This window comes from Ambystoma mexicanum, chromosome 6q, assembly GCF_040938575.1.
Source record: "Ambystoma mexicanum isolate Mex_15411 chromosome 6q, UKY_AmexF1_1, whole genome shotgun sequence".
NCBI lineage: Eukaryota > Metazoa > Chordata > Amphibia > Caudata > Ambystomatidae > Ambystoma > Ambystoma mexicanum.
In genome coordinates, this window is record NC_090937.1 from 1,416,892,707 (window position 1) to 1,416,908,818 (window position 16,112).

General features: G+C 51.7%; 1 protein-coding gene across 3 annotated transcripts in view; it reads left to right on the forward strand.

The window, feature by feature from the left end:
- ZFYVE28 (zinc finger FYVE-type containing 28) overlaps positions 1-16,112 on the forward strand; it is an 881,464-nt gene that overhangs the window by 185,834 nt on the left and 679,518 nt on the right. For all 3 annotated transcript variants that reach the window (XM_069632121.1, XM_069632123.1, XM_069632122.1), the window contains exon 2: positions 10,148-10,288. In XM_069632121.1, the coding sequence (XP_069488222.1) occupies positions 10,148-10,288 (141 nt within the window). The remainder of the gene's footprint in view (positions 1-10,147; positions 10,289-16,112) is intronic.

Here is a 16,112-nt window from a genome sequence, read left to right on the forward strand (position 1 = left end):
GTGTTCTCCAGCAACGACGGCCGCCCTTTCGGAGCGGCGGAGGCAAGCAGGGTGCCTCCAAAGGTTCCGGTGGTGGATTTTCCACCCATCGTCAAGCGGCCCGTTCGTCGTCACAGGAAGCCTACAGGGGACGAGGCAAGTCGGGCGGACCCCGCCATCGTTGTCAAGGAGGACAAGGTGGCAAAGCCTCGTCGAAGCAGGATTGAACCGGCCGTGGGGTCGGGTCCCCACCGAAGCACCCCGGTAGGAGGCCGGCTGGCGAGCTTCGTCAGCGTGTGGGAGTCCATCTCCACCGACTGTTGGGTGCTGGACGCCCTGGCCCAGGGTCACGCGCTTGAGTTTCTAAAGAAGTGCCCACGCGTCCCCCCCGTGGCCAGGAAGGAACATCACATCCCTCAACTTCTCTTGGAGGTAAAGGCGATGCTCAAGAAAGGCGCCATCGAGCTCGTCCCAAAGAGGTTTCGAGGCTCCGGAGTTTACTCAAGATACTTTCTCGTGAAGAAGATGATGGGAGGATGGCGTCCCATCCTGGACCTACGACGACTGAACAAATTCATCAAGGCACAGAAGTTCCGGATGGTCACCCTCCAGCACGTCCTGGGTCAACTGGAGGAGGGCAATTTCCTGTCGTCGTTGGATTTGGAGGATGCCTACTTCCATATCCCCATCCTAAAGGGACACCGAAAGTTTCTCAGATTCGTGATCCAAGGGCGTCACTATCAGTTCAGAGCCCTTCCCTTCGGATTGAGGTCGACACCCAGGGTGTTCACCAAGTGCCTCGCACCGGTGGCGGCGCGGCTGCGCCTGGAGGGGATCCACGTCTACCCCTACCTGGATGACTGGCTCTTCCGAGCAAAGACAAAGGAGCTCGCTGCGGAGCACACGGCGAGGACCGTCCAACTACTCATGGACCTGGGCAAGGTGGTGAGGATCTTCACCGACAACACCACCACCATGTTCTACATCAGGAAGCAGGGCTGTACCAGATCCCCAGCCCTGTCCAAAGAGGCTCAGGATCTGTGGCATTGGACCATCGCTAAAGGGATGTTTCTGGTGCCGTTTCATCTGGCAGGGATAAAAAACACCATCGCCGACTCGCTCAGCAGAGAGCTGCGATCGTGCCACGAGTGGGAACTACGGCAGGATCTAGTGGACCGCCTCTTCCGACGGTGGGGCACACCCCAGATCGATCTGTTCGCGACGGCGACGAACTCCAAGTGCCGGAGGTTAGCCAGCAGGTTTCCCCAGCCGAGGAGCATGGCCGATGCTTTCTCGTTCCCCTGGGAGGGCCTGTTCCTATATGCGTTCCCTCCATTGCCGCTGCTGATCCAGCTCATCAACCAGCTCAAGAGGTCACGGTGCAGGATGATCCTCTTCGCACCTGCGTGGCCGAGGCAGATATGGTTCCCGGACCTTCTGGACTTGTCAGCGTCCCCGTCAATCAAGCTGCCAATGGACGCGGATTTTCTCTACAGGGAAGGAGGCGCCATCCTCCATCACGACCTGAAGTCACTGAACTTGCAGGCCTGGCTCCTGCAGCGTTAGAGTTTGGAGGTTACGACATACCGGCCGACTGCAGAGAGGTTCTTGCAAAGGCCAGGGCGTCCTCAACTCTTAAATGCTACGGACACAAATGGAAGAGGTTCTCTGTCTGGTGCCAAGCACAGAAGATTAACCCTCTACGGATTACGGCTCCAAGTACTGCCGTACCTGCTGACACTGGCCAAGGCTGGGCTGGCGCACGCTTCCATCAAGATTCATCTTGCTGCGATCTCCCGATACACCAGAACCACGGGACGGACGTCTTTGTGGTCTCATCGTCTGGTGAAAGAATTCATGAAGGGACTGTTCAGATCGTTCCTGCCGGTGAAGGCCCCGGCGTGGGAGCTCAACGTGGTGCTGACCAAGCTCATGGGACCTCCGTTCGAGCCTCTGCATTCAGCTCCGTTGAAGTTCTTGTCGTGGAAAAGAGTGTTTCTTGTGGCCATCACCTCCGCACGACGGGTGGGAAAGATCTAGGCCCTTTCCTGCAAGCCCCCGTCCTTGACTTTTCACGACACAAGGGTAGTGTTCAGGACGCACCCCTCCTTCATGCCCAAGGTGCCGTGGGACTTCCACCTCAACGAACCCTTGGTGTTGCCTGTTTTCTTCCCTTCGTCGCCGGCTGAAAGGACTTTGCACTCGCTGGATGTGGCTAGAGCGCTGAAGTTCTACGTGGACCGCATGAAGAGTTTTCGGAAGACGTCACAACTTTTTGTGAACTTTGGACCTGTCAATCAGGGGAAGGCTCTCTCGAAGGCTTCCATTTCCAGATGGCTCTCCGGCTGTATCATGTACTGTCATCGGTTGGCAAACCGACCGCTGCCTGGCCGTCCGAAAGCCCATTCCACCAGAGCGATCGCAGCTACCAAGGCGTTCCTATCTGGTGTGCCCCTTGCTGGACATCTGCAGGGCTGCTATGTGGAGGTCGACGCACACCTTCACGAAATTCTACTGCGTCGATCGGGATTCCAGGGAGGAGTCCAGAGTTGGCCAAGCAGTGCTGCGCAACCTGTTCGCCTAAGGTGAGCCTGGTGAGGAGGTAAAAATTGCTTAATGGTGAGTTTTGGATGTAATGCTTAATGTTGAGCCTTTGCCACCTCCCGTGGTTGTGCATGTGTGTACGGCTATGTATTCTTTTATTCATGAGCGTGTGAATCCATGCCAGACCCCATGCTGGAGAAGTTACAAGTTACTTACCTGTAACTGTTGTTCTCCAGCATGGGTCTGGCATGGATTCACATGCGAACCCTCCCGCCTACCCCTCTGCGGCTCTTCACTTGGTCATACTGCCACTTCACGTGCTACCAAATCTGAAGATGGCTGCCAGAGGCGGGGTTTAGGGAGATGGCAGTCATTGGCTGTGGTCAGTATGACGCAGAGATAAGTGATTGGTTACTATTACGAAAGACAGATCAGAAACGAAACTGATACCGATTTTATTTTTACCGAGGATTCCCAGCCTGATGACGGGGAATATTCATGAGCATGTGAATCCATGCCAGACCCATGCTGGAGAACAACAGTTACAGGTAAGTAACTTGTTCCTTATGTTTTTTTCGTGAACATGTTCGCTTCGGAGATCTCGGCGCGCCTCGACTCTTTTGGAGTTTCTGTTCTTTCGGTTCTTCGAACCTGTTAGTTTGTGTAGTAAAAGTCCTTCGAGATGTCTACCTCTTCTTCCACCCCGCGTCCGGGCTTCAAGATGTGCGGTGACTGCGGGTCCAAGCTGTCGGTGACGGACTCGCACGACACCTGCCTCTGGTGCCTCGGTGAGGCCCATGACACGGATGATTGTGTCGACTGCCAGTCGCTTACGTCCAAAGCCTTGCGGGAGCACAAGAAGAAACTGTCAGTCGGTAAGGTGTCCAAGCCCCAGAAGTCAAGGTCCACGGGACTTTCGAGGGGCGACTCTCCGCATCGTCGTCAGAAGTCCAGTGGGTGTCGGTCCCGGAGTGTGTCCCGCCACTCCTCTGCCTCTTCGAGGCACTCCCGGAAGGGCACTCATCGGTCGCCTTCCTCATCCGAGCACTCCGCCCGTCGGCGGGTCGCTTATCCCACCAACCATGCGACGCCAGAGGAATGGGCTTCCTTCGGTAAGAAAATGCTAGCGATTCTCGAATCGCAGGGCACTGGTCCATCCACGCCTCTGAGTGGGGTCGGTTGTGATCGGACTAGAGACACCGCTCGTACGCCTTCGGGCTCGGGTGGTCATCACGATTCGCGGGAGCGGTCCCGCTTGGACAAGGGGAATCGTTCAAGTCGTGCCCATTCCAGGTCCTGGTCCTCGACACGCTCGAGACCGCGTGAGCCTGTGATGCCTTCGAGGAAGACGTCGATGCCTGTGGTGCCAAGGTCGTCGAGGGACACGCTCGGGGCTCCGCCCTCGAGGCCTGTGTCGATGCTGTTGGCGCCGCATTCGGCGTCCACGCCGATTCACTTGATGCCTTATGAGGCTGTTTCGAAGGGGGTAACCCGGGGCACGGTGGAACCCCCTAGAAAGGCTCTGGCCAAGGTCAAACATGGCTTTGTTCTCCATTCTGTGCCCACTTTGCACCATCTTGAGTACATTTCGGAGGTGGATGAGGGCTCTGATGATGGCATGGTTCCTGATACGGTGCCAGATGAGATTCTCTCGGGCCATAGCCAGATTGAGGACCTGCGTCAGTCCCTGCACAACGCCAGTGGTCTGGACACCTCTCCGGAGTTGGAGTTTTGTAGGCCTGAGCCTGGCCCCATGCCGACGACTCGTACCTGCGCCTTATGTGTAGGATCACCGAGTACTTGGGGTGGTCTGCTCCCCCAGGGATTTTCTACAGGATGTTGATGTTAAAGGACATTTTTACCGCACACTATCACCACCGGAGTGGTCCCCTGGCGCTCTGGCGGCTCTGAAAGAGGGAGGGAGGGAGGGTGGGTGAGTTAGTGGGTGGAGGTTGGAAAAGTGCAAGAGAGCAGTGATGTACTGTTGGCAGCCTCAGCCCGGTGGGTCCGTCGGCTGGGCCTGGGGTGTATGCGGCCGGTAGTCGTCGTGTACTGATGTGCAGGTCTGTGTTTTATTGTTTTGTTGTTGCAGTGTGGTGAAGTTTGTGCAGTTTGTTGTGCTGGAGGTTTGTGGTTGTTTGGTTTGGAGTTTGAGAGGTGTATGCGGAGGAGGAAATTGTTAGTGGTCTCGGTTAGTTGGCATCTATGACCTCACGGATGTCCTCGACCAAGGTCCACCAACTGACCCGGTACTGCCGTTCCATATGGCTCTACAGAGGAGGGTGGTGGCGGCTTGGACTGCTCCAGAGGGTTTCCCAGCAGTGGGCAAGTCTTTACCGTGGAAATACCGCCCAGTCAGTAGCGACCCCTGCTACTTGATCAAGCACCCCACTCTGGAGAGTTTGGTGGTGCAGGCGGCTACGACCCCAGCAAAGCAGGCGTCATATCCTACCATCCCTCCTGATAGGGACGACGAGCGTTTTGATGGTTGGGCAAAGAAAGTGTTTTCTTCAGGGGTATGGCTCTTCAGGCGGCCAACTCCGTATGTTCCTTGTCACGTTTCATGCAAACTCTGTGGAACTGTTTTTCCTTAGCGGCTGAACATATTCCCGAAGGGGACGAATGGGATGATTTTATTGCTATGGTCCAGGATGGCAAGGACACCATGTGTGACGCCGTTCAGTCGAGTTTGGACATGGCAGATTGCGTCAGCCGGTCCATGGCGGCGAGCACCGTAATACGCAGGTTTGCGTGGTTGCGGAAGTTGGGGTTTGCTCCTGATGTGCAGGCCCGGCTCCTCAACATGACCTTTGACGGTGAAAATCTTTTTGGCAGCAAGGCTGACGAGAGCCTTGAGAGGTTGCAGACCTCCAAAGCTGCAGCAAAGTCGTTGGGCGCTGCAGTTCGCCAACCTCTGCCTTTTCGTCCTAAGGGACAGCAATGGAGGGGAGGTTCCTTTCGTTATTACTCATCCTTTCGGGCAACGCCGCTTCAGCTAAGTCATGAGGCCATGTCCAATGGTTCGCCAGTTGGGGGAAGGCTGGCGCAGCATCTTGTAGAGTGGCGTGCCATTACTTCAGATGTGTGGGTTCTGGAGATCATAGCCCACGGCTACTGTCTTCCCTTTCGGCAGAGGTCTCGCGACAATCCACTGGGGAATCTCTCGTTGCAGAGTCCGGATCCGCTCCTTGTGCAGGAGGTTCAAGCCCTGCTGGAGAAAGGAGCCATAGAACTGGTGCCTGCAGTGGAGAGAAACGAGGGATAGTATTCCCCTTTTTTTTTGATTTCCAAGAAAGACTGGGGATTGAGACCCATCATGGACTTGCGCAGTTTGAACAAACTCCTCAGGAAGGACAGGTTCAAGATGGTTACTCTTTCTCAAGTCCTCCAGGCCTTTCAACCTCAGGACTGGTTGGTGTCTCTCGACCTCAAAGACACTTATTTTCATGTGGCGATCCATCCAAAGCACAAGAAGTACTTGAGGTTCGCGGTTGGTGACTCACACTTTGTTTCGGGTCCTGCCGTTCGGATTGACCTCCGCCCGAGGGTCTTCACCAAGCTCATGGTAGTGGTGGCAGTGCATTTTAGAAGGGGGGATTCACGTCTACCCCTACCTGGACGATTGGTTGATCAGGGCTCGCTCTCCCGAGCAAGTCCTAGATCATCTGTCAGTCACCTGCCACTCCCTCCACAAGCTGGGCTTCTCCCTCAAAAGAAGTCCCACTTGACGCCAACTCAGAGGCTCCAGTACATCGGAACATTGCTCGACACGTCCCTGCGGCAGTGTTTTCCTCCCCAGGTGAGGGCTCATCACATTCAGCAGATGGTGCACAAGTTTCAGCATGCCCAGAGTCTCCCAGCGTTCGGGTTCTTGAGATTGCTCGGCCTCATGGCATCCTGCATTCTTCTGGAGGCCAGGTTGCGGATGAGATCTTTGTAATGGGCACTCAAGCTCCAGTGGTCTCGGTCCTCCGGCAGGATGTCGGACCCTGTTCAGGTGCCGTCCTCGGTCGCCCAGGACCTTCTGCGGTGGGCCGTCGAAGGCAATCTGATGAAGTGGGCTCCATTTTGGCTACCCTGGCCAGAGGTGGCGATCGTGACGGGCGCATCCCCCACGGGATGGGGAGCTCCTGCCAACGAGTTGACAGTCAGCGGTGGTTGGTCTCCGTTGGAGTCCAGACTCCATATCAATCTGTTGGAGCTGATGGCCGTCAGGCTTGCCCCTGATGGCTTTTCTGCCGACTGTGCGAGGAAAGAATGTCCAGATCCTGACGGACAACATAGTGGCCATGCACTACCTCAACAAAAAGGGGGTGCAGTGTCACTTCCTCTGTGCAAGGAGGCGATGCAGCTCTGGTTCTGGGCAATCCAGCAGGAAGTTTCGATCTCGGCAGTTCATCTGGCGGGAGACGAAAACGAGACGGCGGACGCTCTGCGCAGGCAGAGCGTGATTTCCCACGAGTGGGAGTTGACTCAGGAGATTCTCCTGGAGATCTTCGCCCTTTAGGGGACCCCTCAAGTGGATCGCCTCCAGTGTCAACCGGAAGTGCGAGAGGTTCTGCTCGCAGGAATTTCCTCCAAAACGAGCCTTAGGAGACGCGTTTGTGGTGGAGTGGTCCTTCCCACTGCTGTACGCGTTTCCTCCAGTCCCCGTCATTCCGCAAGTACTGCGGAGGTTACGGAGGTTCGGTTCCCAGATGATCGTCATTGCTTCGGCATGGGTCCGGAGGACGTGGTACCCAGACCTTCTCGACTTGTCCATCTGCCCTCCACGTCGTCTTCCCTACCGAGACGATCTGCTCTCACGGGAGGGGGGGGTTCAGGTTGTCCAACCAGAGGTCAGATCCCTCAACCTTCACACTTCGTTTCTGAAAGGTTGAGGTATAAGGATTGGGACCTCCCTGAAGATGTGATGGAGGTGTTGCTTTCGGCCAGAAGGCCCGCAACAAAGTCCCTGTACCGTTGCAGTTGGAGAAAGTTCTGCGACTGGTGCAGGGTTAAGAATGTGGATCAGTTTTCATGTGACATTCCTGTGGTTCGGTCTTTTTTGCTTTCTTTAGCCCACAGGGGCTTGCAAGCGGGTACCGGTACCATATTTAAGCGCTCGTCTGAAGAGTGGTCTTATTTTAAAGTCCCTTTAATTTCTCAGTTTCTAAAAGGGCTCACTAATGTGTTCCCTCGTCACCTTGCCAGGTGCCCGGTTGGGATTTGAACCTTGTCCTCAAGTTTCTGATGGGTGCTCCGTTTGACCCTTTGCATTCGTGCCCTTTGAGGCTGTTGACTCTTAAAACTGTATTTTTGGTTGCGGTCACTTCTGCTCGCAGAGTGAGTGAGTTACAGGCACTTTCAGTTAAGCCACCCTTCACTGTATTTCCTTTCTTCCTGAGGTGGTGTCGGAATTTCATTTAGGCCAGAAGGTTATTCTTCCGGCATTTTATCCTCCTCCGCATCCTGGTAAGGAAGAGGAGAGGCTCCATAGGCTCGATCCTTGGAGAGCTTTAAGCTTTTATATTTTACGCATGTCCCGGGTCAGAGTGGACGATCAACTCTTCATTGGTTACGCTGGAAAGTGTTTGGGACAAGCTGTGACTAAGCAGACTTTGTCTTGCTGGATTATTCTGGCAACTTCTGAATGTTAACGCTTGGCGGGTAAGGACCCACCGGTCGGCTTGCGGGCCCATTCTACCAGGGGTATGGCTGCCTCTACTGCCCTACAGAGGGGTGTTCCTATTCGTAACATCTGTGATGCAGCCACCTGGGCTTTCGGTCCATACTTTTTTACGTCCCTACTCCCTCGATTCCATCCGTGGGCAGGATCTGCACTTTGGCAAGACGATCCTTTGCTCCGCAATTTGATTGGGCATTCTAAATTTCTGTATTCTAAATTCTTTTCCCAACACCTTGCATTTGTACTGCTTTGGGAGTCTGTCATAGATATGGAATACGTCGGAGGACCCAATCCCCTCTAAGAACAAGTTACTCTCTTACCTGGTAACGTTCTTTTGATGGGATGGTCCGATGACGTATTCCATATAAGTCCCTCCCTGCCTTCCCCGCTACAGAATTTCTTATGCGATTGCAGCTTACGTTTCCGCAAGGTTTTGTGTGGTCAGACTGGCAGAAGACTGGTGCCACACCTTCTGGGAAAAAACTACAACTGAGGTTACGGGCGTCGTGCGTCCTACTTATAACATCCAGTGACGTCGGAGGAGGTCCTCGAGGGCAGCGTATCGACGTCATCAACGCAGGACGCAGACGCGAAAGATTTTCCGAAGCAGCGCAGCTGTGGTGATTACTGTCATAGATATGGAATACGACGTCGGACCATCCCATCGAAAGAATGTTACCAGGTAAGAGAGTAACTTGTTCTTTACCAAGCCCCTATTTAACAAATTGGACAGACTAGGTGTCACCCACACAAATTACACAGATGACACCCAGATCCTCATTCCCGTTTCGGGCAACTTTGTCTCTGATACAGCCTTGGTAAATGAAATATACCTCCTCATTCAGGCATGGATGGCAGCCCACTTCCTCTGCCTGAATGACGATGAAACAGAATTCCTGATCCTTGGCTCTTCTATGAACTTAAGCAAAACTAGACACCAACTACTCTGCTTTCAATATCGATGGCAATATAATCACAGTAGCTAAAGAAGTGAAAACGTTAGGATTTTACCTTGACTCCACCCTAACCTTGAAAAAACAGGTAAACTCCCAGGCATCATCTACCACCTATACCTGTAAACTTATTAAATCATGTAGACCATTCCTAACACAATCCAGCTGAATTATGCTCGCCAGTGCCCCAATACTATTCAAACTAGATTATTTCAATGCCCTATACCTGGGAGCCAACAAATAAATCACTAACAAAATCCAGACACTGTCAAATAACGCCCTCAGAGCAGCCCAGAACTTACCTTCTAGAGAACATGTATCCAATATGATAAGAGATCAACACTGGCTAAAAATAAGCTGCAGGATCATACTTTAAACAGTCTAGCTAACTTTCAAGTGCCTCAATAACACAGCTCCCCCTTACCCTACTGCGAGAATAGTTAGAAGAACATCAATTCACCCCTCCAGAGCGGCTAACTCCCCTGGCCTACAGATACCTAGATTCAGGTATAAAAAACAAAAAACAGGCGGAAATAGTTTCCAGGTAAAAGCTACCCAGTACTGGAATGCACTTGATCTTGGAGTAGACCAGTCCTACTACAGCTTTAGATGTAATACTCTTATCTGGCTACGCTCCAACGACCAGTATGACTAACATTCACTTGCCTCTGTACCTTCTCCCGCTCTTGCTTGTACCCTGGTATCCCGATTCTTGTACTCCTGTATGTATCAACTTCACGTGATCTGCCGATTATGCTATGTATTTATGTCTGTACTCTCATGTGTAACTAAGCTTTAAGTATCCTTTGCACTCTGCTGCGCCCAGTTACCTAAGGGTTTGGTGTGCCCTACCAATTAATAAACAAACGCCATAGTCAACAAGTAATGCCTGTGTCACTTGGCCTCATTCTGTTTACCAGAATAATGAAAATAGAACTGTTTTCTCTGAAGACTACAATGGTGCTTTATGAAGGCTAATAAGGTTGGTTTATTTTCTTGGCAGAGGACCGACCCTCAGCTTCTTGCCCAGTTCTACTATGCAGACGAAGAGCTAAACCAAGTAGCTGCAGAATTGGATAGCCTAGATGGAAGGAAGGACCCGCAGCGATGCACACTGTTGGTTAACCAGTTCCGATCGTGCCAGGTAATGTTCACGACTCATTGCATTCAAAGCGAATACTCGTGTTGGTTGGTTGGTTCTGCCTGAACAGTTCTATCTGGTGGTTGCTGGCTAGTTTGTGTTAATATGCATTACTGCAGGAGTTCACATTGTCTTTCTCTTGAGTTAGCTTTGTGCTCTGTGCATGCTGAAAATAACTTTGGTGCTGTTGCCAAGTAATCCGTAGTAAGCTTGCTTAGAGGATGGAAAAATGTATCGATGAATGACCTGATATGACAAGTTAAAACACTGCTTCAATTAAAAGGGAGTGCTTGTGACTGGCGAGGCTCCAAGAATCCAGGTTGGGTTGTGCAGCTGTGGTCCGTCTGTTGGAGAAAACAAGTAGGGAGCGATAGTAACAAATGTATGAAATTGACAGTAGTATAATGTCTTCTTCAGTTATTTAAGCTACCATGGAGCAAGTAAAACATGTGTCCTGCTTCTGTCAGCAAGATTTGAAGGGTAAATGAAGTAGACACAAGGTAAGTAACTTTATTCACTGGACCCCCGGAGCAGGCACCGCCACCGGAGACAGCAGAAATCCAACTGGCCCATGTGGAATGTTGATTCCTGAACACGGAACAACATTCCACATGTATAACCAATTACAACATATCCTCTTCCCTAACACAATAATGCAAAGAAAAGAAATAACATATCAATGTAGAATACCAATAGCTATGCAAATAAAACCAAATGCAATGTGAAAACGAAATGCAATGAGCATAAAGTAACAGAAGCGCAGCATTGGAATCACCAATTGAAATAAGTTGTTGATAATTAAAGGGTGCTACCATGGCAACATTTGACAAATGCATACATCAATCCAGAACGTACTAACACACATAGTCTCTAAGTTTTACAGGGGGTCCACAACGTCTAATAGGACGTCCCACATTAACACGCTCTCCCTCCAGTGGATACTGACGATCCCCAGCCTGGTCCACAGTTACCTCACTCATACCTCTGCCAACTTCTCTGTCCCCACCATCATCCACTCTCACAGGATCAAAATCAAACGCATCACCTTCCTCAACTTCATTGGCCTCAACCTCTCTCCCTCCAGAGACTGCTACACGTCTTTTGCTCCAGGTCGATCCATCTTCCAACCGTACGTGACCCTTGCCAACTTTGACCACCCTCCTGGCTGGTAAAAATGTGCTTCCACCTTTCTGAACAAATCTGGGATTTTTTATGCAAACCACGTCACCTACCGCCACTTGCAACTCCTTCCTATTCCCTTGAGAGAATCTCGCAGCCTCCTGGCGTGCCAAAACCTTGCGATGAATATTTTCCAGTTTCAACTCAAACGGACCGCCAACCCCCCAACGCCAATGTCCTGAGAGTGGTGCCAGGTTTTCTTCCCCTCATAAGTTCGAAGGGTGACCTCCCGGTGGAAACCGACAGGGTTCTACTATATGCTGCCAAATACACAGACGCAACCTCCTGCCAATCCAGTCCATTCGCCAGGGCCAATTGTATTGCACCTTTGATGGTGCCATTCGCCCTTGCCACCAGGCCATTAGCATTAGGATTATACAAAGCCATGCGATGGTGCTCTACCCCACACTGTCCCAGAAATTCTTTCATGGCCCTAGAAGTAAACTGCACGCCATTATCTGTGACCAAACTAGCCGGTATCCCTTCCCTGTCAAAAACCCTTTTCAAGAAAGCAATGACACAATCGGTGGTAACTCTCCCAAATGCCGCCACCTCAATCCACCTGGACGTGTAATCTACCAGAACTAACAAAGACCTGCATTCTGGCTGCAAACACCCATGATATCTAAAGCCACCTTAGACCAGACCTCCCTAGGAATTTCGACAGGATGTACTGGCTGGGGATGTACCACCTTGCTCTTATCACTGGTAGCACATGCATGGCACTCCTTCACCACAGCCTCAACATCACGATCCATGGAGGGCCACCAATACTCCTCCCGCAATCTCCTCTTGGTCAAAGAACGGCCTAGATGTCCCACATTGGCCAATTCCACAATTCTATCCCTTCAACTGACCGGCGGCACCAACTTTGCTCCTCTAGATATACCCCATGTGCCTTCGGCTAACTCGTCTAGCACTTGGGCATAACCTCTACTTTCCGGTCTATTCTTAACCGCTTCCCAACCCTTGCTGAGACCTTCTTTAATCCATCTCAGCTCTTCATCAGCGCCGCTTCCTGTGTCCCAAACAGACTGATCAACAACAGGAACACTACAAGCAACCTGATATTCCTGCAACTCCTCCTCTTTCTTAACCTCATCTTCATAGCACCCAGCACGCTCACATGCAGGCAAACGGGACAGACAGTCCGCTACAACATTCTGTTTCCCCAGAACATATTGCATGGTGAAGTTGTATTCTTGCAGCTCAACAGACCACCTAGCTATCCTTGGAGATAGAGCTACAACACCCCGAGTGGAAAACACCTGCACCAAAGGTTTATGGTCTGTCCTAACAACATATGGGATGCCCCACAGGAACGTTCTGAAATGTTTCGAGGCCCAAGCCACCACCAAAGCCTCCATCTCGATCACAGAGTATCTACTTTCAGCTTCTTTCAACGTCCTGGATGCAAATGCCATGGGTTTCTGCTTCCCTTCACACAATTGCTCCAAAACCACCCCCAAACCTACCTCGCTGGCATCCACAGTAAGCAAGGTTTTGCATTTAGGATCAAAAGACCTTAAACATGGGGCATTCTCCACATCTCTCTTCACTGCATAGAATTCCTCACCACACTTATCAGAGCACACAAACTTGGCGGATTTCTTCATCAAAGCCCTCATGGCTACAGTCTTCTAAAAATAATTAGGTATGAATTTAATGTAATATTCCGCTAAACCTAGAAACGCTCGCAACTGATCCTTGTTGATTGGAACCTGGGCATCTTTTATCACCTGAACCAATCCAACCTTTGGACTGACCCCTCCCGCACTAAGAGTGTGACCTAGATATGTCACTTTATCCACCCCAACCTGACACTTTGACAGTTTCACAGTAAGACCTTTTTCCTTCAAAATGTTCATCACATCCCGAACCCTGACATCATGCTCCTCCTCTTGCATCAAACGTTGGAACACAGCTGACGCCGATGCCAGCCTGAAAGGCATGCTACAAAAGCGATATGCCCCAAAAGGAGTCACAAATGAAGTAAGCGGTCTGGAATCAATGTGCAAATCAATCTGGTGGTATGCTGCTGACAAGTCAAACGTGGAAAAACGCATAGCCCTACCCAGGGTCAACAGCAGTTCATTGATCTTTGGCAATGGATGGCGATCAACCCAAATACTTGAATTCAATTCTCGGAGGTCCAGACACATCCTGATATTCCCATCCACCTTTCTAACCAAAACCACAGGAAATAACCACTCAGACTCAATAGGTTCAATGATCACTGCATTCTCCATTTTGTTCAACTCCCCTTTTAAGCCCTCCCTCGCCAGAACTGGGACACCTCTCACTCTGTGCACCTTGGGTACAGCACCCCTCTTCAAAATAATGCGATGAGAGAACCCTTTGAGTTTACCCAAGGTATCGGAAAACACTTCAGGGAACTCCGCCTTGAGAGAATCGGCTGTCAAATGACTGCACTCCCCACCACCCCATGTCCATAATGCCAAGTACAGGAACCTCCTTCCCCGGGCGTATCTCTATGCCCAAAGCCGCTTGTTCCGCCCAACCCAAGATACTCGTACCCTTGCGTGACAAATATAATTTACCAGTGGCCTGTCGGCCCTTGAATTTGAAATTGGACCAACCATAACCCAAAACTTCAATGGGATCCTGTCCGTAAGCACTGGGGTTAATATCGGGCGCGTGCAAAGTCGAAATCTCTTTACCCAATTTTTCCACATACACCTCTGGAGCCACCAAAGTATATGGCGACCCCGAGTCAACCAACATTTTCAAAGGATGATCATCCACCAGCACTGAAACCCACAGGCTCTTGCGATCCATCCCCTCAACATGCAGAATCACACCTTGCTCTGGCTTGTTGACAGACGTAATTTCTCGCAGTAAAGCACACTCTTCAGATGCCATATTGGCCGCCACATTAAATTTACACACGCGGGCATAATGTCCAAAGCGCTTGCACCATCAGCATTCTACACTACCCGCAGGGCACACCATCGAGTCAGAAGAATGGCTTGACCAACCACATTTCTTGCAAAATTCTTCCCTTTTTGATTACCATTCTTCTCCCCAGTTTTGTTATTTTCCACTCCCCAGCCCCTATTCCGGGGCAAAACAGCTTGACCTCCATCCCTGGAATTCTCTCCTTCAGTGACAATTTGCACACTTGTCCTGGAGGCTTCAATCGCTCAGGCAATCTCCAGCACTTTTTCGAGTGACGGATCATTTTCTATCTAGAGTCTTTCCCTAATCTTCTGGCTGCTTGTTTGCATCATTATTTGGTCTCTAATGTATTCATCTAACTTCCCCGAAAACCTACAAGTAGCCATTAGAGCACGTAATGCATTCACATAAGCATCAATACACTCCCCTGAACCTTGTGCCCTGGAAAAAAACTTGTATCGCTCTAGTACCACATTAATCCTTTTTCCAAAGGGAACTTCCAGCTTTCTTAATGCAGTCTCATACACACTCACTATTCTTTCTCCTTCCCCGCTGCCAGGAACTGTTACATCCTCACCAGGCAAGTGTCGGAATACCCTCAATCCTTCAGTGCCAATGCAGTTCAGCAAGGCTGCCTCTTTCTCGTCACCATTGAACTTGGCACCACCAGCTGCCCTCAAATACACCTTAAACGAGTCAACCCACTGGTCCCAAGGGGCGGTCGGCTCACCAGGATTCGGCAAGAAGGCAGGTGGGGGCCTGGCCACAGTATGCAGCATGTTTATGGCACAGAATTCACAAGGTCAATTACAGTGCACAATTACACAATGCACCCCTCTCTTGTTCAGCAACTGTCACTTTGCAGCAAACGCACATCCGCTCACCTGCTGGAATGTGGATTACACCTGAGGTCGTGCACAGCTCACCCAAGAACAATCAACCATGGGTGTCGAGTTCGTTCACACAAGAACCGAGACACCAGAGTCAAAGCAACATTTGCCACCGACATCCGTAGGGAGGACTGTGTCCGCGGCTGAACATTGATGCCAGCCCCACCCTCTGTCATGCAGAGGCGTGGCAATGTCCCGTTCAAAGATTTCCCTTCAAGCCTCCATCAGCCACGCCCCCAGGGGCCGCACCACGTGTCAGTGGGACCTCCCCTGATCCCGCCTGCAGCACTGTGCAGACGAATAAACTTTATGAAGGCTTCCTTCCGGGGCTCCGCAGGCCATGCCCCCGGGGCCACCCTACCCTTCCTGGGGCCTCCGGAACCAATAGCGCTACCAGAAACAGCCTGCAGCCACGCCCACGGACCGCTTGTAGCAGGGGCAGGCTGCACCCTGCGGCAGCAACGGTCGCGTCTGTGGTCGCAGTCCTAGCGCGCTCACCCCTTCCTGGGGGCCGCCCACCTACACAGACCTGGCGGTTTGCCGTGGTCTACCGGCAGGATACGGCAGGAAAGACTTGCGCTGCACAGAGCTGCTGCCCCCCCCCCCTTTCCTGGGGGCAGCACACTACAAGGACCTGGCGGACTGCCGCAGTCCCGGGCCTCGGATGATCGTTGACCCGATCAGGCTCTGAAGCGTTTCCACGCTGCTGCTGCTATCCGGGTTGGGGCTGCCAAAACTCTAACACCCGCACGCGTGGGGACGGGGGTCCAGCCTCATCGCCAGTGAAGTAAGTAGACACAAGGTAAGTGTATAACTTCTTTATTCACTGGACCCCCGGA